Source organism: Phasianus colchicus, chromosome 32 (assembly GCF_987193195.1).
Source record: "Phasianus colchicus chromosome 32, bPhaCol1.hap1.1, whole genome shotgun sequence".
In the NCBI taxonomy this organism is placed as follows: Eukaryota; Metazoa; Chordata; class Aves; order Galliformes; family Phasianidae; genus Phasianus; species Phasianus colchicus.
In genome coordinates this window covers 2,319,365-2,342,909 of record NC_143467.1, presented here as the reverse complement: position 1 = coordinate 2,342,909, position 23,545 = coordinate 2,319,365, and the positions used below count along the sequence as shown (strand labels likewise).

Here is a 23,545-nt window from a genome sequence, read left to right as displayed (position 1 = left end):
TGCCTCCCAGTGCCTCCCAGTTCTCCCAGTGCCCCTCCAGTGCCCTTCCAGTGCCTCCCAGTGCCCACCCAGTGCTCCCCAGTCCCTCCCAGTGCCCTCCAGTGCCTCCCAGTGCCTCCCAGTTCTCCCCAGTGCCCCTCCAGTGCTCCCCCAGTGCCTCCCAGTGCCCCCCAGTGCTTCCCAGTGCCTCCCAGTGCCCTCCCAGTTCTCCCCAGTGTCCCCCAGTGTCTCCCAGTGCTCCCCCAATGCATCCCAGTGCCCTCCAGTGCCCTCCAGTGCCTCTCAGTGCCTCCCAGTTCTCCCCAGTTCTCCCCCCAGTGCCTCCCAGTTCTCCCAGTGCCCCCCAGTGCCCCCCAGTGCCTCCCAGTGCCCTCCAGTGCCTCCCAGTGCCCTCCCAGTTCTCCCCAGTGTCCCCCAGTGTCTCCCAGTGCTCCCCCAATGCCTCCCAGTGCCCTCCAGTGCCTCCCAGTGCCTCCCAGTGCCTCCCAGTTCTCCCATTGCCCCTCCAGTGCCCTTCCAGTGCCCTCCCAGTGTCTCCCAGTTCTCCCCCCAGTGCCTCCCCGTTCTCCACGGTGCCCTCCCAGTGCCCTCCAGTGCCTCCCAGTGCCTCCCAGTTCTCCCCAGTTCTCCCCCCAGTGCCTCCCAGTTCTCCCCAGTGCCCCTCCAGTGCCTCCCAGTGCCTCCCAGTGCCCCCCAGTGTCTCCCAGTGCCCTCCAGTGCCTTCCAGTGCCTCCCAGTGCCTCCCAGTTCTCCCAGTGCCTCCCAGTGCCCTTCCAGTGCCCTCCCAGTGTCTCCCAGTTCTCCGCCCAGTGCCTCCCAGTTCTCCCCCCAATGCCTCCCAGTGCCCTCCAGTGCCTCCCAGTGCCTCCCAGTTCTCCCAGTGCCTCCCAGTGCCCTTCCAGTGCCCTCCCAGTGTCTCCCAGTTCTCCGCCCAGTGCCTCCCAGTTCTCCCCAATGCCTCCCAGTGCCCTCCAGTGCTCCCCAGTGCCTCCCAGTTCTCCCCAGTTCTCCCCCCAGTTCCTCCCAGTTCTCCCCAGTGCCCCTCCAGTGCCCTCCCAGTGCCTCCCAGTGCCCCCCAGTGCCTCCCAGTGCCTCCCAGTTCTCCCCAGTTCTCCCCAGTGCCCCTTCAGTGCCCCTCCAGTTCTCCCCCCAATGCCTCCCAGTGCCCTTCCAGTGCCCTTCCAGTGCCTCCCAGTGCCCCCCAGTGCCTCCCAGTACCTCCCAGTGCCTCCCAGTTCTCTCCAGTGCCCGTCCAGTGCTTCCCCAATGCCTCCCAGTTCTCCCCCCAGTTCTCCCCAGTGCCTCCCAGTTCTCCCCAGTGCCCCTCCAGTGCCTCCCAGTGCCTCCCAGTGCCCCCCAGTGTCTCTCAGTGCCCTCCAGTGCCTTCCAGTGCCTCCCAGTTCTCCCCAGTGCCCCTCCAGTGCTCCCCCAGTGCCTCCCAGTGCCTCCCAGTGCTTCCCAGTGCCTCCCAGTCCCCCCCAGTGTCTCCCAGTGCCCTCCTGCCAGAAGAACATGGGGAGATTGTGCCTCAGTTTCCCCCTTCGTTTCAATGAAAAAAGAGAACCCCAAAAATGGGGTGGAGTTATGGGAGACCCCAAAAATGGGAGGGGGTTACGAGGACCCCAAATAGGGGCGGAGTTTTGGGGACCCCAAAAATGAGGAGAAGTTATGGGGGATCCCAAAAATGGGGTGGAGTTATGGGGGTCCCCAAAAATGGGAGGGGGTTACGAGGACCCCAAATAGAGGTGGAATTATGGGGACCCCAAAATGGGGAGGAGTTTTGGGGACCCCAAAAGTGGGGAGAAGTTATGGCGACCCCAAATTGGGGGACGAGTTTTGGGGACCCCAAAAATGGGGTGCAGTTATGGGGACCCCAAAAATGGGAGGGGGTTACAGGGACCCCAAATGGGGGAACGAGTTTTGGGGACCCCAAAAATGGGGTGCAGTTATGGGGACCCAAAAAATGGGAGGGGGTTACGAGGACCCCAAATAGGGGCGGAATTACGGGGACCCCAAAAATGGGGTGCAGTTATGGGGACCCCAAAATGGGAGGGGGTTACGAGGACCCCAAATAGGGGCGGAATTACGGGGACCCCAAAATGGGGAGGAGTTATGGGAACCCCAAATAGGGGGAGAAGTTATGGGGACCCCAAAATGGGATGGAGTTTTGGGGACCCAAAAGTGGGGAGAAGTTATGGGGACCCCAAATAGGGGCAGAGTTTTGGGGACCCCAAAAATGGGGTGCAGTTATGGGGACCCCAAAAATGGGAGGGGGTTACAGGGACCCCAAATAGGGGAACGAGTTTTGGGGACCCCAAAAATGGGGTGCAGTTATTGAGACCCAAAAAATGGGAGGGGGTTACGAGGACCCCAAATAGGGGCGGAATTACGGGGACCCCAAAAATGGGGTGCAGTTATGGGGACCCCAAAATGGGAGGGGGTTACGAGGACCCCAAATAGAGGTGGAATTATGGGGACCCCAAAATGGGGAGGAGTTTTGGGGACCCAAAAGTGGGGAGAAGTTATGGGGACCCCAAACAGGGGAACGAGTTTTGGGGACCCCAAAAATGGGAGGGAGTTACTAGGACCCCAAATAGGGGCAGAGTTTTGGGGACCCCAAAAATGGGGAGAAGTTATGGGGACCCCAAAATGGGAGGGGGTTACGAGGACCCCAAATAGGGGCGGAATTACGGGGACCCAAAAATGGGGTGCAGTTATGGGAACCCCAAAATAGGAGGGGGTTACGAGGACCCCAAATAGAGGTGGAATTATGGGGACCCCAAAATGGGGAGGAGTTTTGGGGACCCCAAAAGTGGGGAGAAGTTATGGCGACCCCAAATAGGGGCAGAGTTATGGGGACCCCAAAAATGGGGTGCAGTTATGGGGACCCCAAAAATGGGAGGGGGTTACAGGGACCCCAAATAGGGGCAGAGTTTTGGGGACCCCAAATAGGGGCGCAGTTTTGGAGATCCTACAGGGACCCCGATGTCTCCATTCCCCCGCGCCATCCCTTCCAGCCCTGCCACTAATTAGCAGGCTAATTAGGTTTAATTAGGCAGCCCGCGGAAGGGGGGCCTTGCACAACGTCCCCGTGTCCCCCTCCCCCCTCCGTCCCCAGTGACCTCAGCTCGCCGCCACGCTCCCAATTAGCGCGGCCGACACGAACATCATCACTAATTAGTCCATTAGCCGGGTGATTAATTAGGGTGAGGTCCTCTCAGCCAGCAGTGCTGCCTCAAGAGATTGGCAGAGGGAAGCTCCTGGCGCCAATAAGCGTGCAGGAGACTAATTATCCCTATTAATTAGTCGCATTAATGGGTGCTATTAATTAGTGCCATTAATTCGCCTCATTAATCAGTCTCATTAATTAATCCCTTCCCACGTGTGCAGATGTTGGAGACGGGATCCACGTCCCACCTCATAACGAAGAGTTTCTCGTTTACGCCGCCGAGGGAAATCATTAATTAAGAAGCTGTCCTCTAAATGATGGCGTTCTCAGGATGACAATCATTACTATCACTAATCATTAATTAGTCTCATTAATTAGTCTCGTTAATCAATCTCTTTCCCTCATCGCGGGTGCAGGAGAAGAGATCGGCGTCGCGTCTCACAACGAAGAGTTTCTCATTTACGTGGCCAAAGGAAATCACTAATTAAGAAGTTGTTCTCTCGGTGATGGAGTTCTCAGAATGACAATTAAGAGGTCACTAATTATTAATTAGTGCCGTTAATTAGTCTCATTAATTAATCTGTTCCCCCCAGCACAGAGGGGATCCGCGTTGCATCTCACAATGAAGATTTTCTCGTTTACACAGCCAAGGGAAATCACTAATTAAGAAGTCTAAATGAAGGAGTTCTTCTCAGAATGACAATGAAGAGGTCTCTAATTATTAATTCGTGTCATTAATTAGTCTCATTAATTAATCCCCCCAGCACTGGTGTGGGAGATGGGATCCGCCTCCCATCTCATAGCGATGAGTTCCTCATCGACGTTGCTGAAGGAAATCACTAATTAAGAAGCTGCTCCCTAAATGACAGGATTGTTGCTGTGATGAGGATTAAGAAGTTGCCATTTATTAATTACTGTCGTTAATTAATCTCGTAAATCATTCTCTTTCCCCCCGGTGCAGGTGGGGGAAACGGACGGGATCCGCGTCCCACCTCACGGCGATGAGTTTCTCATTTACGTCGCTGAGGGAAATCGCTAATTAAGAAGTTGCTCTCTCAACGATGGAGTTCTTCTCGGGATGGCAATTAATAGGCCGCTAATTATTAATTAGCGTCACTAATTAGCCTCATTAATTAATCTCTTTCCCCCAGCGCTGGCGTGGGAGATGGGACCCACGTCTTATTTCACAACGAAGAGCTTCTCATTCACACCGCCAAGGGAAACCCCTAATTACAAAGCCCCTCTCTCAATTAAGAGGCCACTAATTATCGCTGATTGCCCCCCGCAGGCCGTGACGAAGGGCTCACTCCCACTTCCCCCATTTTCACCCCATTCCTTTATTTCAAACCAAATCTCCCCAGACGACGTTGGCTGTTTCATTTTTTTCCCAATTTTTTTTGGTGGCTTTTTCTTTTTTTTCCTCCCAATTTTTTTGGCTTTTCGGCTTAAATTAAGGGCAGAAATCTCCATTTTTTTTATTTTTTTTTTTAGGTGGGGGGTCGGGGGGGTGGGGGGTGCCCTCTACCCACGGATGTATCTCCGGATCCAGGGCTGAGCACGGCACACGTTGGAGTAGACCCCAGGCTGCCCCTTGCGCCCGCAGACGGCCATGCCCCAGGACACCACCCCCTGCAGGACCCCGTCGCACACCAGAGGGCCCCCAGAGTCACCCTATGGGGAGAAAAAAAAGGGGAGGGGGGGGTTAGTGGGGCGGGGGGAGGTGGAGAGGTGGTGGTTGGGGGTTGGGGGGGAGATAATGGGGGAGGAACTCAAATTTTGGTGGGTCTGTCAACGTTTGGGTTTCTGGGTTGAGATAACGGGGGAGGAACTCAAATTTTGGTGGATCCATTCAACCCAAATTTTGGTGGGTCCATCAATGTTTGGGTTTATGGGTTGAGATAATGGGGGAGGAACCCAAATTTTGGTGGATCTGTCAACGTTTGGATTTCTGGGTTGAGATAATGGGGGAGGAACCCAAATTTTGGTGCATCTGTCAACGTTTGGATTTCTGGGTTGAGATATCTGGGGGAGGAACCCAAATTTTGGTGGATCCGTCAATGTTTGGATTTCTGGGTTGAGATACTTGGGGGAGGAACCCAAATTTTGGTGCATCCGTCAATGTTTGGGTTTCTGGGTTGAGATAATGGGGGAGGAACCCAAATTTTGGTGCATCCGTCAATGTTTGGGTTTCTGGGTTGAGATAATGGGGGAGGAACCCAAATTTTGGTGCATCCGTTCAACCCAAATTTTGGTGGGTCCATCAATGTTTGGATTTATGGGTTGAGATAACGGGGGAGGAACCCAAATTTTGGTGGATCCGTCAACGTTTGGGTTTCTGGGTTGAGATAACGGGGGAGGAACTCAAATTTTGGTGGATCCATTCAACCCAAATTTTGGTGGATCCGTCAACGTTTGGATTTCTGGGTTGAGATAACGGGGGAGGAACCCAAATTTTGGTGCATCTGTCAACGTTTGGGTTTCTGGGTTGAGATAATCGGGGAGGAACCCAAATTTTGGTGGATCCATCAATGTTTGGGTTTCTGGGTTGAGATAATGGGGGAGGAACCCAAATTTTGGTAGATCCATTCAACCCAAATTTTGGTGCATCCATCAACGTTTGGGTTTCTGGGTTGAGATAATGGTGGAGGAACCCAAATTTTGGTAGATCCATTCAACCCAAATTTTGGTGGATCCATCAACGTTTGGGTTTCTGGGTTGAGATAATGGTGGAGGAACCCAAATTTTGGTAGATCCATTCAACCCAAATTTTGGTGGATCCATCAACGTTTGGGTTTCTGGGTTGGGTTGAGATAATGGGGGAGGAACCCAAATTTTGGTGGATCCGTTCAGCCCAGATTTTGGTGGATCCATCTGAAGGTTATGGTCAGCTTTTGAGTTTGTGGGTTGGGGTTGAGATAATGGGGGAGGAACCCAAATTTTGGTGGATCCATCCATGTGTCATGGCCATGGTTTGCGTTTATGGGTTGGGTGGAGGTGAGGAACCCAAATTTGGATGGAATACCCATGTGTCATGTGTCATCGTTTGGGTTTACGGGTGGGGTTGAGATAACAGAGGAGGAACCCAAATTTTGGTGGATCTGTCTGGAGGTTATGGTCATCGTTTGCATTTATGGGTTGGGATGGAGGTGAGGAACCCAAATTTGGATGGAGGCATGGACATATGGTGGTCAGTTGTTGGGTTTATGGGTTGGGGTTGAGATAACAGGGGAGGAACCCAAATTTTGGTGGATCCATCCATGGGTCATGGTCATCGTTTGGGTTTGCAGGTTGGGTGGAGGTGAGGAACTCAAATTTTGGTGGATCCTTCTGAAGGTTATGGTCATCGTTTGCATTTATGGGTTTGGGTGGAGATAAGGAACCCAAATTTGAATGGACCCATGGACATACTGTGGTCAGTTGTTGGGTTTATGGGTTGAGATGGAGGTGATGGGGGAGGAACCCAATTTTTGGTGAATCCATCTGAAGGTTATGGACATCATTTGGGTTTTGGGTTGGGTTTGGAGATAAGGATCCCAAAGCTTGGATGGACACATGGACAAATCACCGTCAGTTCTTGGGTTTATGTTTAGATGGAGAAAATGGGGGAGGAACCCAAACCTTGGTGGACGCATCCATGTGTCATCATTTGGGTTTATGGGTTGGGTTGAGATAATGGGGGAGGAACCCAAATCTTGGTGGATCCATCCAAAGTTTAGGGTCATTGTTTGGGGTGAAGATAAGGAACCCAAACCTTGGTGGATCCATCCGAAGTTTAGGGTCATCATTTGGGTTTGGGGTGAAGATAAGGAACCCAAACCTTGGTGGATCCATCTGACGTTTAGGGTCATCATTTGGGCTTGGGGTGAAGATAAGGAACCCAAACCTTGGTGGATCCATCTGAAGTTTAGGGTCATCATTTGGGTTTGGGGTGAAGATAAGGAACCCAAATCTTGGTGGATCCATCTGAAGTTTAGGGTCATCGTTTGGGGTGAAGATAAGGAACCCAAACCTTGGTGGATCCATCTGAAGTTTAGGGTCATCGTTTGGGTTTGGGGTGAAGATAAGGAACCCAAACCTTGGTGGATCCATCTGACGTTTAGGGTCATTGTTTGGGGTGAAGATAAGGAACCCAAACCTTGGTGGATCCATCTGAAGTTTAGGGTCATTGTTTGGGGTGAAGATAAGGAACCCAAACCTTGGTGGATCCATCTGACGTTTAGGGTCATCATTTGGGTTTGGGGTGAAGATAAGGAACCCAAATCTTGGTGGATCCATCTGACGTTTAGGGTCATTGTTTGGGTTTGGGGTGAAGATAAGGAACCCAAACCTTGGTGGATCCATCCAAAGTTCAGGGTCATCATTTGGGTTTGGGGTGAAGATAAGGAACCCAAACCTTGGTGAACCCATCCATGCATCACGGTCATCATTTGGGTTTATGTTTGGAATGGACAAAACAGGGGAGGAACCCCAGACTCACCCAATGCACTCCCACCTCCACACCCACCCCGGGACCCCCAACCCCACCCCCGGTGGTGGGAGGTGACAGAAGGAGGTGACAGAAGGGACTTTTCTCACCTGGCACGAATCGACGCCGCCCTGGGGGACGCCGGCGCAGAACATGTTGGGGGTGATGGACCTCCCGTATGCCCTCATGCACTTCTCCCTGCCAAAGGCCTGGACCCCCGCGCACTGCAGGTCCTTGGGGAGCTGAGCTGCAGAGGGAAGGGGGGAGGGGAGGGGGGGGTGAGAGAGGGCAGACCCTAAAATGGAGCTCTGGGGTCCACCTCCCAACAAAGCCCACCAAAAACACGGGAGGTGCCTCCAATGGAGGTTCCTGTCCGTGTGCTGGGGGCATTCCTTGGGTTGGTGGGGTGGGGTGGAGGTGAGGAACCCAAGTTTTGGATGGATCCATCCATGTGTCGTGGTCCATTGTGGTTTGGGGTGGAGATGATGGTGGAGGAACCCAAATTTTGGATGGACCCCTGGACATATCATGGTCGATTCTTGGGGTTATGTTGTGGGGTGGAGGTGAGGAACCCAAATTTTGGATGGATCCATCCATGTGTCATGGTCAATTCTTGGGTTTGTGGTGTTTGGTGGAGCTGATGGTGGAGGAACCCAAATCTTGGGTGGATCCAACCAGGTTCCTCGGTCAGTTCTTGGGTTTGTGATTTGGGGTGGAGCTGATGGTGGAGGAACCCAGATTTTGGATGGACCCATGGACATATCATGATCGATTCTTGGGGTTATGGTGTGGGGTGGAGGTGAGGAACCCAAATCTTGGATGGATCCACCCAGGTGTTGTGGTCAATTCTTGGGTTTGTGATTTGGGGTGGAGCTGATGGTGGAGGAACCCAAATTTTGGATGGACCCGTGGACATATCATGGTCGATTCTTGGGGTTATGCTGTGGGGTGGAGGTGAGGAACCCAAATCTTGGATGGATCCATCCATGTGCCATGGTCAATTCTTGGGGTCATGGTTTGGGGTGAAGATAACGGGGGAGGAACCCAAACCATACACGGATCCATCCCCGTTCTGTGGTCATTCCTTGGGTTCCTGTCCTGGGCTGGGAGGAACCCAAACTCCACCTCAAGGGAAACCCATGAGGAATTCATCCCTTATGAGGACCTTGTCCAGGTAGAGGCACCAGAAATCCTTCTGCTGACCAAGGACCATCCACCAAACCTTGGGGATGGATCCAGGCATCACTGGGTTCCTACACTGTTATCTCCACCCCAAACCATAAACCCAAGAACTGACCGTGATTTGCCCACGAGTCCATGCAAGATTTGGGTTCTTTATCTCCACCCCAAACCATAAACCCCATTGTGTCCACCCAAGAAATGCCCACGAATGGATCTCCCTCCTGTTGTGTCCACCCAAGAAATGCCCACGGATGGACCTCCCTCCACCCAACAAATGCCCGTGGTTGGAACTCCCTCCACCCAAGAAATGCCCTTCCATCCTGTCCTCCACCCAAGAAATGCCCATGGATGGACCTCCCTGTGCCCAAGAAATGCCCACGGATGGATCTCCTTCCATCAATCCCACCCAAATCTCCTTCCATCAACCCCATCCCAATCCCATCCCAATTTCTTGGGATGCCCACAGATGGATCTCCCTCCACCCAAGGAATGCCCATGGTTGGATCTCCTTCCACCATGCCCACCCAAGAAATCCCCACCCAAGAAACACCCTTCCATCCTGTCCTCCACCCAACAAATGCCCAAGGACAGAGCTCCCTTCTGTTATGTCCACCCAATAAATGCCCATGGATGGAACTCCCTCCACCCAAGAAATGCCCTTCCATCCTGTCCTCCACCCAAGAAATGCCCAAGGATGGACCTCCCTCTGCCCAAGAAATGCCCACGGATGGATCTCCTTCCATCAATCCCACCCAAGTCTCCTTCCATCAACCCCATCCCAATCCCATCCCAATTTCTTGGGATGCCCACAGATGGATCTCCCTCCACCCAAGGAATGCCCATGGTTGGATCTCCTTCCATCATGCCCACCCAACAAATGCCCACAGATGGACCTCCCTCCTGTTGTGTGCACCCAAGAAACGCCCTTCCATCCTGTCCTCCACCCAACAAATGCCCACGGATGGATCACCCTCCACCCAAGAAATGCTCATGGTTGGATCTCCCTACACCCAAGAAATGCCCTTCCATCCTGTCCTCCACCCAAGAAATGCCCATGGATGGATCTCCTTCCATCAATCCCACCCAAATCTCCTTCCATCAACCCCATCCCGATCCCATCCCAATTTCTTGGGATGCCCACAGATGGATCTCCCTCCACCCAAGAAATGCCCTCCCATCCTGTCCTCCACCCAAGAAATACGCATGGTTGGATCTCCTTCCATCATGCCCACCCAACAAATGCCCATGGATGGATCTCCCTACACCCAAGAAATGCTCTTCCATCCTGTCCTCCACCCAAGAAATGCCCATAGTTGGATCTCCTTCCACCCAAGAAATATCCACGGATGGATCTCCCTCCATCATGCCCTCCACCAAGAAATTCCCAAGGATGGATCTCCCTCCACCCAAGAAATTCCCAAGGATGGATCTCCCTCCACCCAAGAAATTCCCAAGGATGGATCTCCCTCCACCCAAGAAATTCCCAAGGATGGATCTCCCTCCACCCAACAGATGCCCAAGGATGGATCTCCTTCCATCAATCCCACCCAAATCTCCTTCCATCAACCCCATCCCAATCCCATCCCAATTTCTTGGGATGCCCACAGATGAATCTCCCTCCACCCAAGAAATGCCCATGGTTGGATCTCCTTCCACCCAAGAAATGCCCACGGATGGACCTCCCTCCACCCAAGAAATACGCATGGATGGATCTCCTTCCACCACGCCCACCCAATAAACGCCCACAGATGGATCTCCCTCCACCCGACACGACCCCCTCCCCACCGATCCTCCCCAAATTCACCCCCCCCCCACCCCCATCATGGCCTCCATACCTCCCGGGGACCTGGTGGTCCCCCACCCCGACACGCTGCAGCGCATGCCGTCCGTGGGGCACCTGGTGGCCAGGCGGATCTTTTTGATGCTGTTGCTGAAACGCACGGGTTTGTTGAGCCTCAGCAGCATGAAGTCGTTGTCGTTCTTTCGGGGGTTGTAGGAGGGGTGGACGATGGAGCGGGAGATGCTCCTCACCTCCCCTGTCCCATCACGGAGGGTGTCCGTCCCGATCAGCACCCGAAGGTCTCTGAGTGATGGGAGGGGGGATGAAGGGTGAGAAATGGGGGAGGGGGTTTGGGGGGAGTTGGGGGAGGGGGGTGGGGAGGGTGGGAGGGGGTAGGAGGGGATGGGAGGGGAGCTGTGGGAGGGGGGAGGGGTTGGGGTGGGGGATGGGAGGGGAGTGGGGGGAAATGGGGGAGAAATGGGGAAGGGGGGGATTTGGGGGGAGTTGGGGGGGTGGGGAGGGTGGGAGGGGGGTTGGGGGGGTTGGGAGGGAGGGGAGTGGGGAGAGGGGAGGAGAAATGGGGAGAGGGGGATTTGGGGGGAGTGGGGGAAAGGTGGGGGTGGAAGGGGGGTAGGAGGGGGGCTGAGGGGGGTTGGGGGGAGGATGGGATGGGAGGGATGGGAGTGGGGTGAGGGGGGGAGAAATGGGGAGGGGGGATTTGGGGGATGTGGGGGGTGGGGGAGGGTGGGAGGGGGGTAGGAGGGGGGCTGAGGGAGGGGAGAGGGGGGTGGGGTGGGGATGGGAGGGGAGGGGAGTGGGGGGAAATGGGGGAGAAATGGGGAAGGGGGGATTTGGGGGGAGTGGGGGGGGGAGCTGAGGGAGGGGAGTGGGGAGAGGGGGGGAGAAATGGGGAGGGGGGAATTTGGGATGAGTGGGGAAGGGGGGGGAATTGGGAAAGGGGGGAGAAGGAGGGTATGTGGGGAGATGTGGGGGAAATATGGGGGAAATTAGGGGAAATGATGGGGGAAATGGCTGGGGGAGGGGAAAAGGGGGGAAATGTGGGGAAATATGGAGGAAATATGGGGGAAATTGGGAAAAATGATGGGGGAAATGGGTGAGGGAGGGCAAAAGGGGGGAAATGTGGGGGAAAGGGGGGAAGTGTGGGGAAATATGGGGGAAATAGGGGGGAAATATGGGGGAAATTGGGGAAAATGATGGGGGAAATGGGTGAGGGAGGGCAAAAGGGGGGAAATATGGGGGAAATGATGGGGGAAATGGGTGAGGGAGGGGAGAAGGGAGGAAATGTGGAGAAATATGGGGAAATATGGGGGAGTATGGGGAAAAATGTGGAGGAAAGAGGGGGGCAAATGGGGAAATGTGGGGAAATATGGGGAAAAGCGGGGGAAATAGAGGAAAATGATGGGGGAAATGGGTGAGGGAGGGGAAATGTGAGGAAATGTGGGGGAAATATGAGTAAGGAAGGGAAAAAGGGGGGAAATATGGGGAAATATGTGGGGGAAGATGGTGGAAAGGAGGGGGAAATAGAAAGAGATGTGGAAAAATAATGGGGGCGAAGTGGGAAAAGGGGGAAAGAGGAAAAATGGGGAGAAACGGGGAGAAAATGGAGAAAAAATAGGGGAAAATGGGGAAAACTGGGAAATATTGGGAGAAGTGGGAAAAATAATGGGGAAAAATTGAGAGAAATGGGGAAATGTTGGGAAAGGGGGGAAATAATGGGGAAAAATAATGGGGAAAATAATGGGGAAAAATAATGGGGAAAAAATGGGACAAATGGGGAGAAAAAAGGGGGAAAATGGGAGAAAATGAGGAAAAGTGGAGAAAAATGGGGAAAAATGGAAAAAGTGGGGAAATGTTTGGGAAAAGTGGAAAAATGGGAAAAAAGGAGAAAAAAAGGGGGAAAAAAGGGAAATGGGAAAAAAGGGGAAAATATGGAAAAAAAATGGGAAAAAAATGGGAGAAAAATGGGGGAATAAAAGAAAAAAAAAGGAAGAAATGGAAAAAAATGGAAAGTACAAAAAAGGAAAAGAATGGGAACAAAGGGGAAGAATGGGAGTAATGAAAAAAAAAAGGGAATAAGTGGGAAAAAAAAGAAAAAAAATGGGAATAAATGGAAAAAAATGGAAAAAAAAAAGGAATAAATTGAAAAAAAATGGAAAAAAATGGGGAAAAAATGAAAGAAAATGAAAAAAATGGGAAAATTTTGAAAAAAAGAATGGGGAAAAAATGGGGAAAATGGGAAAAAATTTGCAATCTGGAGGTGATGGTGAACATCCACGTGTGGGACGGCCGAGTCAGGGGGGAAAACAGGGCCAACATCTGCAGACCCCAACCCATGGGAGACCCCAAAATCTGGGAGACCCCAAATCCTGAGAGACCCCAAAATCTCGGAGACCCCAAAATCTGGGAGACCTCAAATCCTGAGAGACCCCAACCTGACCCATGGGAGACCCCAACCCTTAGAAGACCCCAAATCCTTGGAGACCCCAACCTGATCTCTGTATGACCCCAACCCATGGGCGGCCCCAAATCCTGAAAGACCCCAAGTCCTGAAAGACCCCAAAATCTGAGAGACCCCAAATCCTGAGAGATCTGAACCTGACCTCTGGGAGACCCCAACCCATGGGAGATCCCAAATCCTGAGAGACCCCGACCCATAGAAGACCCCAAATCTTTGGAGACCCCAACCTGACCTCTGGGAGACTCCAACCCATAGAAGATCCCAAATCCTGAGAGACCCCAAAATCTGGGAGACCCCAAATCCTGGGAGATCCCAACCTGACCTCTGGGAGACCCCAACCATGGAAGAACCCAAATCCTGAGAGACCCCAAAATCTGGGAGACTCCAAATCCTGAGAGACCCCAAAATCTGGGAGATCCCAACCTGATCCCTAGGAGACCCAAACCATGGAAGAACCCAAATCCTGAGAGACCCCAAAATCTGGGAGACCCCAAATCCTGGGAGATCCCAACCTGACTCCTGGGAGACCCCAACCATGGAAGAACCCAAAATCTGGGAGACCCCAAAATCTGGGAGACCCCAAATCCTGAGAGACCCCAAAATTCTGGGAGATCCCAACCTGACCCCTAGGAGACCCAAACCATGGAAGAGCCCAAATCCTGAGAGACCCCAAAATCTGGGAGACCCCAAATCCTGAGAGACCCCAACCTGACCCATGGGAGACCCCAAAATCTGGGACAACCCAAAATCTGGGAGACCCCAAATCCTGGGATATCCCATCCCATAGGAGACCCCAGCCCACAGAAGACCTCAACCTGACCCCTGGGAGACCCCAACTCCTGGGAGACCCCAAATCCTGGGAGACCCCAACCACGGGGAGATGGGAGACCCTGATTCCTGGGAGACCCCAACCCATGAGAGACCCCAACCCAACTTCTGAGAGATCCAAACCTCTGGGAGACCCCAACCATGGGAAAATCCCAACCTAAGGGGGACTGTGACCCCTGGGAGACCCCGACCCATGGGAGACCCCAACCCCTGGGAGAATCCAATCCCTAAGAGACCCCAACTCAACCTTAGGGAGACCCCAACATCTGGGAGACCCCAACCCATGGGAGACCCCAGTTCAACCTCTGGCAGACCCCAAATCCTGGGACACCCCGATCCCTGGAAGACCTCGACCCATGGGAGACCTCAAATCATGGGAGACCCCAGCCCAACCTTAGGGAGACCCCAAAATCTGGGAGACCCCAACCCATAGGAGACCCTAACCCATGGGAGACCCCAACCCAACCCCTGGCAGACCCCAACCTATGGAAGACCCCAATCTCTGGGAGACCCCAACCCAACCTCTGGGAGATCCAAACATCTGGGAGACCCCAACCCCTGTGAGACCCCAACCCATGGGAGACCCCAACCCATAGGAGACCCCAACCCATGGGAGACCCCAACACCTGGGAGACCCCAACTCCTGTGAGACCCCAACCCATAGGAGACTCCAACCCATAGGAGACCCCAACCCATGGGAGTCCCCAACCCATAGGAGACCCCAACTCCTTTGAGACCCCAACCCATAGGAGACCCCAACCCATGGGAGACCCCAACTCCTGTGAGACCCCAACTCCTGTGAGACCCCAACCCGTAGGAGACCCCAACCCATGGGAGACCCCAACCCATAGGAGCCCCCAACCCATAGGAGACCCCAACCCATAGGAGACCCCAACCCATGGGAGACCCCAACTCCTGTGAGACCCCAACTCCTGTGAGACCCCAACCCGTAGGAGACCCCAACCCATGGGAGACCCCAACCCATAGGAGCCCCCAACCCATAGGAGACCCCAACCCATAGGAGACCCCAACCCATGGGAGACCCCCAACTCCTGTGAGACCCCAACTCCTGTGAGACCCCAACCCGTAGGAGACCCCAACCCATGGGAGCCCCCAACCCATAGGAGACCCCAACCCATGGGAGACCCCAACCCATAGGAGACCCCAACCCATGGAAGACCCCAACTCCTGTGAGACCCCAACCCATGGGAGACCCCAACCCATAGGAGACCCCAACCCATAGGAGACCCCAACCCATGGGAGACCCCAACTCCTGTGAGACCCCAACCCGTAGGAGACCCCAACCCATGGGAGACCCCAACTCCTGTGAGACCCCAACTCCTTTGAGAACCCAACCCATGGGAGACCCCAACCCATAGGAGACCCCAACCCATGGGAGACCCCAACTCCTGTGAGACCCCAACTCCTTTGAGAACCCAACCCATGGGAGACCCCAACCCATAGGAGACCCCAACCCATAGGAGACCCCAACCCATGGGAGACCCCAACTCCTGTGAGACCCCAACCCGTAGGAGACCCCAACCCATGGGAGACCCCAACCCATAGGAGACCCCAACCCGTAGGAGACCCCAACCCATGGGAGACCCCAACTCCTGTGAGACCCCAACTCCTTTGAGAACCCAACCCATGGGAGACCCCAACCCATAGGAGACCCCAACCCATGGGAGACCCCAACTTCTGGGATGCACTCAGATCAATGCCAGGTCCTGGAAGGGAAAACGTGTTTGGAGGCAGCTACAGAACGGATCCCCAGACCCCCTCACCTGCTGGGCTGCTTGCAGTGTGCAGCTGTCAGGACCCACTGGGCGTCCACCAAACTCCCCCCACACAGGATTTGTCCCTTCTTGATCAGGGCCACCTGGAAGGGTCGCTGTGTGATGGAGCACGGCCTCCCACCGATGATGCGGGACTCGTCCGTCTCCTCCACTGCAACGAGAAGAAAAAATCACCTTAAAAACCCATTTCTTGGTTCTTTTGTGGGTTTTTTTTTCCCTCTTTTTAGATATTTATGGGGTCACCCATCGGCCTGCTGGGTTCCCACCAGAATTTTTATTTGTTTTTTTGAGAAGAAGGAGGGTTTTGATGAGAAGAAGGGTTCTGGAGGAGGAACGTGTGGCTGAAATCCACGAGGGTCATCAGAACGACGTCAGAATGATCAGATTCAAATGAAATCCCTTTTGTTTTTTGCTCGGTGTTGATTTATGGGGTCGTCTATCCACCCACTGAGGTCCACTGAGGTCCATTTGTTGATCTGCTGAGGTCCATTGAGGTCTACCTATCGATCTGCTGAGGTCCCACCAGACAATTTTTCATCTTTTTTAGGCAGAAAAATGGTTTTGGAGCAGGAACAAGCAGCCGAAATCTGAAACCATCATGAGAACGATCCCATCAGAATGACCAAAATCATATAAAACCCCTTTTTTGGGGGTTGTTTTTGATCTACGGGGCCATCCATCGATCCATTGAGGTCCATCCATTGATCCATTGAGATCCATTGAGGTCCATCCATTGATCCATTGAGATCCACTGAGATCCATCCATCAACCTGAGATCCATCCATCAACCTGAGGTCCGTTGAGGTCCATCTATTGATCCATTGAGATCCACTGAGATCCATCCATCAACCTGAGGTCCATTGAGGTCCATCCATTGATCCATTGAGGTCCATTGAGGTCCATCCATCAACCTGAGGTCCATTGAGGTCCATCCATTGATCTATTGAGATCCACTGAGATCCATCCATCAACCTGAGGTCCATTGAGGTCCATCCATTGATCTATTGAGATCCACTGAGATCCATCCATCAACCTGAGGTCCATTGAGGTCCATCCATTGATCCATTGAGATCCACTGAGGTCCATCCATTGATCCATTGAGATCCACTGAGATCCATCCATCAACCTGAGGTCCATTGAGGTCCATCCATTGATCCATTGAGATCCATTGAGGTCCATCCATTGATCCATTGAGGTCCACTGAGGTCCATCCATTGATCCATTGAGATCCACTGAGGTCCATCCATCAACCTGAGGTCCATTGAGGTCCATCCATTGATCCATTGAGGTCCACTGAGATCCATCCATCAACCTGAGGTCCATTGAGGTCCATCCATTGATCCATTGAGATCCACTGAGATCCATCCATCAACCTGAGGTCCATTGAGGTCCATCCATTGATCCATTGAGATCCACTGAGATCCATCCATCAACCTGAGGTCCATTGAGGTCCATCCATTGATCCATTGAGATCCACTGAGGTCCATCCATCAACCTGAGGTCCATTGAGGTCCATCCATTGATCGACTGGAGTCCCACCAGACTACTATTTTCTTTTTTTTAACGAGAAAGAAGGCTTTGGAGCAGGAACAAGCAGCTGAAATCGGAGAGGACCATCAGAACGACCCCATCAGAACGACCAAAATCACCTGAAAACCCTTTTTTTTGCCTGTTTTTGATTTATGGAGCCCTCACTCTGCCTACCGCCATCCCCCCCCCCCCAGATTTTCCTCTTCCTTCCCCCAGTTTGCGCTGGGTTCTTTTCTTCCAGACCACAATGGAGAGGTTGAAATCGACCCATCCCCAAACCCACCCACCCCAATTTATCCGTCCTCGGGTGCCTCCTGGTGCCCCCCACCCCCACCCCCACCTCCCCATCCCCACCTCACATCCCAGGGATGGAACAGAGCTCCCACCAGGACACCCCCAGGGACCGGTCGGTCGTGTCCACGATTTGTCACCGCGCATCAGGAAGTCACCAAGGCCGTTTATCTCCTCCTGTTTCGCCATGCGCTTCGGGGAGGGGCATCCCAGCCCAAGATTGGACTCCAAGCAGGAGGTGACGCACCCAACAAAGAGCTGATTCCTTCCTCCTGGCTCGGGGAGGAAGCCTGAAGGACCAGATCGGAGGGGCCGCTGCCCCACGCCGTGCACCCGGACCTTCTGGTTGTATCAGGAGAAGCCCTGATGTGGGGAGGGGATGAGAAGAGGGGAAAACGAATCCTTTGCGTTGCTCCACCTCGTGTGGTTTGTTGGGAAAGAGACGTCCTCGTGGCGGGGTCGTATCACGGAATGATGTGAAAAGGGCTCGCCACCCGCATTATCGATGTTCACACCTGGGTTTTCCCCATTTCTGGGGGTTCTGAAGGCATCTCCCCTCGCTTTCCCTCACGGCAGAGGACGGTCGTCCCATTGGGGTTGGCCAACCTCAACAGTTGATGATGATCCCACCCCGTGTCGACAGGACGTGGTGTCCCCGCGTCGGGATATTTCTGGTGGATGAGGGTTTGGGGGTCATTATTTATCCCCACATCGGGATATTTCTGCTGGATGAGGGTTTGGGGTCATTATTTATCCCCACATCGGGACATTTCTGATGGATGAAGGGTTTGGGGTCATTATTTATCCCCACATCGGGATATTTCTGATGGATGAGGGTTTGGGGTCATTATTTATCCCCACATCGGGATATTTCTGGTGGATGAGGGTCTGGGGTCATTATTTATCCCCACATTGGGATATTTCTGATGGATGAGGGTTTGGGGTCATTATTCATCCCCATGTTGGGATATTTCTGGTGGTTGAGGGTCTGGGGTCATTATTTATTCCCCAGTTTGGGATATTTCTGGTGGATGAAGGGTTTGGGGTCATTATTTATCCCCACATCGGGATATTTCTGGTGGATGAGGGTTTGGGGTCATTATTTATCCCCACATCGGGACATTTCTGCTGGATGAGGGTTTGGGGTCATTATTTATCCCCACATCGGGATATTTCTGATAGGTGAGGGTTTTGGGTTGATTTTTGATCCCCACATCGGGATATTTCTGATGGATGAGGGTTTGGGGTCATTATTTATCCCCACATTGGGACATTTCTGATGGATGAGGGTTTGGGGTCGTTATTTACCCCCCAGCTGTTCCCCCTGATGCATCCCCACGCGGGCAGCGATGCCCCAAAGCTTTGGAGGAGCCACTCCACCAAAACCACCTGAAGCTGACTTGCGTCCCAGTAGACAATCAGGAAATCTACCGCAAAAAATACACCAGAAATGATCACTACCTCCTATTTTTCCAACAAAAAAACCTCCCTTCCACCCCCTCCACTGGATTTTTGGCCCCACGGGAAACCCCAAACCCTCGTTCTGTCTGCTCTTCCCTCTGCTTTTCCCCCAGGGCTCCCCCCGTGGTACCACCTGCAGCATCCCAGCCGTATTTTGGGGGTTATTTCACGAAGGAATCTCTCCTGCCACTCCCACCTATCGATCCCAGGTGGCTCCGGTCCACGTTGTACACAATCACGCTTCCGCCGTTGGGACATCGGAACGCCTGTACTGGTGGGACTGGTTTGTACTGGAGGAGATTATGGCCCTGTGACGATGGGAGACGCCCGGCATCCGTCACTGTTTGGTTCTCGATGTGTCTGTCACCATCCGGTTCCTGATGTCGGAGGGTGGGACAACCTCTCCTTGGGAAACCAACGCAGAGGCTTCCAGCATAACTTGTAGGCATCTCCACCGCCTTCCGTGGGGATCCGCGCTTCGGGGTCACGTTGAGCTTGGGCCAAAAAGATGGAGGTGGAGGTGGGGGTGGAGGTAGAAATGATGGAGGTGGAGGTGGAGGTGGAGATGGAGATGATGGAAGTGGAGATGGAGATGATGCAGGTGGAGATGGAGGTGGAGATGATGGAGGTGGAGGTAGAAATGATGGAGATGGAGATGATGGAGGTGGAGATGGAGGTGGAGATGATGGAGGTGGAGGTGGAGATGATGGAGATGATGGAGGTGGAGATGATGGAGGTGGAGGTGGAGATGATGGAGATGGAGGTGGAGATGATGGAGGTGGAGGTGGAGATGATGGAGATGATGGAGGTGGAGATGGAGATGGAGGTGATGGAGGTGGAGATGATGGAGGTGGAGATGATGGAGATGGAGGTAGAAATGATGGAGATGGAGATGGAGGTGGAGGTGGAGATGATGGAGATGGAGGTGGAGATGGAGATGATGGAGGTGGAGATGGAGATGATGGAAGTGGAGATGGAGATGATGGAGGTGGAGATGGAGATGATGGAGGTGGAGATGATGGAGGTGGAGATGATGGAGATGGAGGTAGAAATGATGGAGATGGAGGTGGAGGTGGAGGTGGAGGTGGAGGTGGAGATGATGGAGATGATGGAGGTGGAGATGGAGATGGAGGTGATGGAGGTGGAGATGATGGAGGTGGAGATGATGGAGATGGAGGTAGAAATGATGGAGATGGAGATGGAGGTGGAGGTGGAGATGATGGAGGTGGAGATGGAGATGATGGAGGTGGAGATGGAGATGATGGAAGTGGAGATGGAGATGATGGAGGTGGAGGTAGAGATGGAGATGATGGAGGTGGAGATGGAGATGATGGAGATGGAGGTGGAGATGATGGAGATGGAGACAGAGACGGAGATGGAGATAGAGATGGAGATGGAGGTGGAGGTGGAGGTGGAGATGGAGATGATGGAGGTGGAGATGGAAATGATGGAGGTAGAGATGGAGATGATGGGGGTGGAGGTGGAGATGGAGATGATGGAGATGGAGATGATGGAGATGGAGGAAGCCCCATGGTGGGGTCTGCGCTGCAGATTTCCAGAAGATGTGGACAAAACAGAGAGCTCTGAGTGGGGAGATGGGGTCTCCAGGGTGACGAGGTGGCATCTCCAGGTGAGGAGATCGTGTTTCCAGATGAGGAGAGGTGTCTCCATCCAAGGAGTAACGTCTCCATCCAAAGAGATGTTGTCTCCAGGTGAGGACGTGATGTCTCCAGGTGAAGGGAGGTGTCTCCATCCAAGGAGAAATATCTCCAGAGGAGGAGATGGTGTCTCCATCCAAAGAGATGGTGGCTCTGTGTGAGAAGACGGCGTCTCCATGCGAGCAGATGGAGTCTCCACCCAAGGACATGGGGTTTCCACCCAAGGAAATTGCATCTCCAAATGAGGAAAGGTGTCTCCAGACAAGGAAATGGTGTTTCCATCCAAAAGAGATGCTGTTTCCATCCAAGGAAATGGTGTTTCCATCCAAGCAGAAGTGTCTCCATGCAAGGAGATGACGTCTCCATGTGAGGAGATGGAGTCTCCATCCAAGGACATGGTGTCTCCATCCAAGGAAATGGTGTTTCCACTCAAATAGAAGTGTCTCCATCCAAGGAGTTGAAGTCTCCACCCAAGCAGAAGTGTCTCCATCCAAGGAGTTGAAGTCTCCACCCAAGCAGAAGTGTCTCCATCCAAGGACATGGTGTCTCCATCCAAGGACATGGTGTTTCCACCCAAGCAGAGGTGTCTCCATACGAGGAGATGATGTTCCCAGACAAGGAGAGCTGTCCCCATCCATCAAAATGATGTCCCCACCCCAAAACAAACCACGTTCAGTTTTGCACATCAACCCCCTAACCAAAAAAAAAAAAAAACCCAAAACCCTCTTCTTGGAAATCCAAGGGGCCAACAATCCATCCTGGGTGGGACCTCAGTCCTCCTCCACCGAAGGAAACGGGGTTGGGTCAGATCCGAGGTTTTGGTGGCCTCTCCTCTTTCCTCCCCCATGAAGAGCCCAGCGCGGATCCCCTCAGGGCATCACTTGGGAGGCAGAAGGAGGGGAGGGGACGTTCTGACGGAGTTCAGAGCATCGCTCACTTTCCCGAGCTCTGATGCCTCCTCTTTCTTGCAGCTCTAACAGAAATCCCCGTCTGGACGAGCTCAGAAGGGGAGGAGGACGGCCCAGAGCTCCGACTGCACCGGGGAAATTCTTCCCTCAGCATCTTCTCCATTCGTCCCCGTTGAGGGGTTGCTTTATCTCAGCTCGGAATGAAAACAGGTTTCGAAATGATGGGGCCTTGCCCACGCCTCCCATCGGGAAAGGTTCCCACGAGTGGGAGAAAACATTCCGGCATCTCTGCGTCGCATCACGGCTCGTCCCATCACATCTCGTTTCATCGCATCCCATCCCATCACATCCCATCACATCTCATTTCATCCCACCCCAAACACATCCCATCCCATCCCAAATCATTTCATCCCATCACATCCCATTTCATCCCACCCCAAACACATCCCATCCCATCCCAAATCATTTCATCCCATCACATCCCATTTCATCCCACCCCAAACACATCCCATCCCATCCCAAATCATTTCATCCCATCACATCTCATTTCATCCCATCCCATCCCATCCCAAATGATTTCATCCCATCACATCCCATTTCATCCCACCCCAAACACATCCCATCCCATCCCATCCCATCCCATCCCATCCCATCCCATCCCATCCCATCCCATTTCATCCCACCCCAAACACATCCCATCCCATCCAATCCCACCCCATCCATCCCATCCCACCCCACCCCATCCCATCCAATCCCACCCCATCCATCCCATCCCACCCCACCCCATCCCATCCAATCCCACCCCATCCATCCCATCCCATCCCATCCATCCCATCCATCCCACCCCATCCACCCCATCCCATCCACCCCATCCCATCCCATCCCATCCCATCCCATCCCATCCCATCCCATCCCATCCCATCCCATCCCATCCTGTCCCATCCCATCCACCCCATCCCATCCCATCCCATCCACCCCATCCCATCCCATCCCATCCCATCCCACCCCATCCCATCCCATCCCATCCCATCCCATTCATCCCATCCCATCCCATTCATCCCATCCCATCCCATCCCATCCCATCCCATTTCATCCCACCCCATCCCATCCCATCCCATCCCATTTCATCCCACCCCATCCCATCCCATCCCATCCCATTTCATCCCACCCCATCCCATCCCATCCCATCCCATCCCATCCCATCCCATCCCATCCCATTTCATCCCATCCCATCCCATTTCATCCCATCCCATCCCATTTCATCCCACCCCATCCCATTTCATCCCACCCCATCCCATCCCACCCCACCCCATCCCATCCCATCCCATCCCATCCCATCCCATCCCATCCCATCCCATCCCATCCCATCCCACCCCACCCCATCCCATCCCACCCCATCCCATCCCATCCCATTTCATCCCACCCCATCCCATCCCATCCCATCCACCCCATCCCATCCCATCCCATCCCATCCCATCCCATCCCATCCCATCCCACCCCACCCCATCCCACCCCACCCCATCCCATCCCACCCCATCCCATCCCATCCCATTTCATCCCACCCCATCCCATCCCATCCCATCCACCCCATCCCATCCCATCCCATCCCATCCCATCCCATCCCATCCCATCCCATCCCATCCCATCCCATCCCACCCCACCCCATCCATCCCACCTCATCCCCCCCCACCCCCCCTCCTCATACTCCCCCCCCTACCCCCCCCCCCCCACTCACTGTCGTTGCCTCCATTGTTGCCCCCGCTCCCCTTCTGCGCCCGCAGCGGGGCGACGAGCAGCAGCCCCAGCAGGAGGAGGAGGAAGGTGGGGATGAAGGCCTGCTGCGCGAGCTGAGCCATTCCTGGGGGGTCGGGGGGCAGGGAAACCCCCCCACATCAGCCCTGGGACCACCGATGCCATGGGGGAAAGGGGGGGGGGCACGGGGGGTCCCACCCACGTGGGGTGGAAACAACGTGACCAGCACTGAGTGTCCATCCTCGC

General features: G+C 53.8%; 1 protein-coding gene across 1 annotated transcript; it reads right to left on the bottom strand.

Moving 5' to 3' along the window:
- Positions 1–4,690: 4,690 nt before the first annotated feature.
- On the bottom strand, positions 4,691–23,403 carry LOC116240030 (kallikrein-14-like). The gene is made up of 5 exons (XM_090128111.1): positions 23,283–23,403; positions 15,688–15,850; positions 10,652–10,899; positions 7,745–7,881; positions 4,691–4,840 (listed from the first exon to the last, which is right to left on the bottom strand). The coding sequence occupies exons 1-5, from the start codon at positions 23,401–23,403 to the stop codon at positions 4,691–4,693; spliced, it is 819 nt and encodes a 272-aa protein (XP_089984237.1).
- Positions 23,404–23,545: the final 142 nt, after the last annotated feature.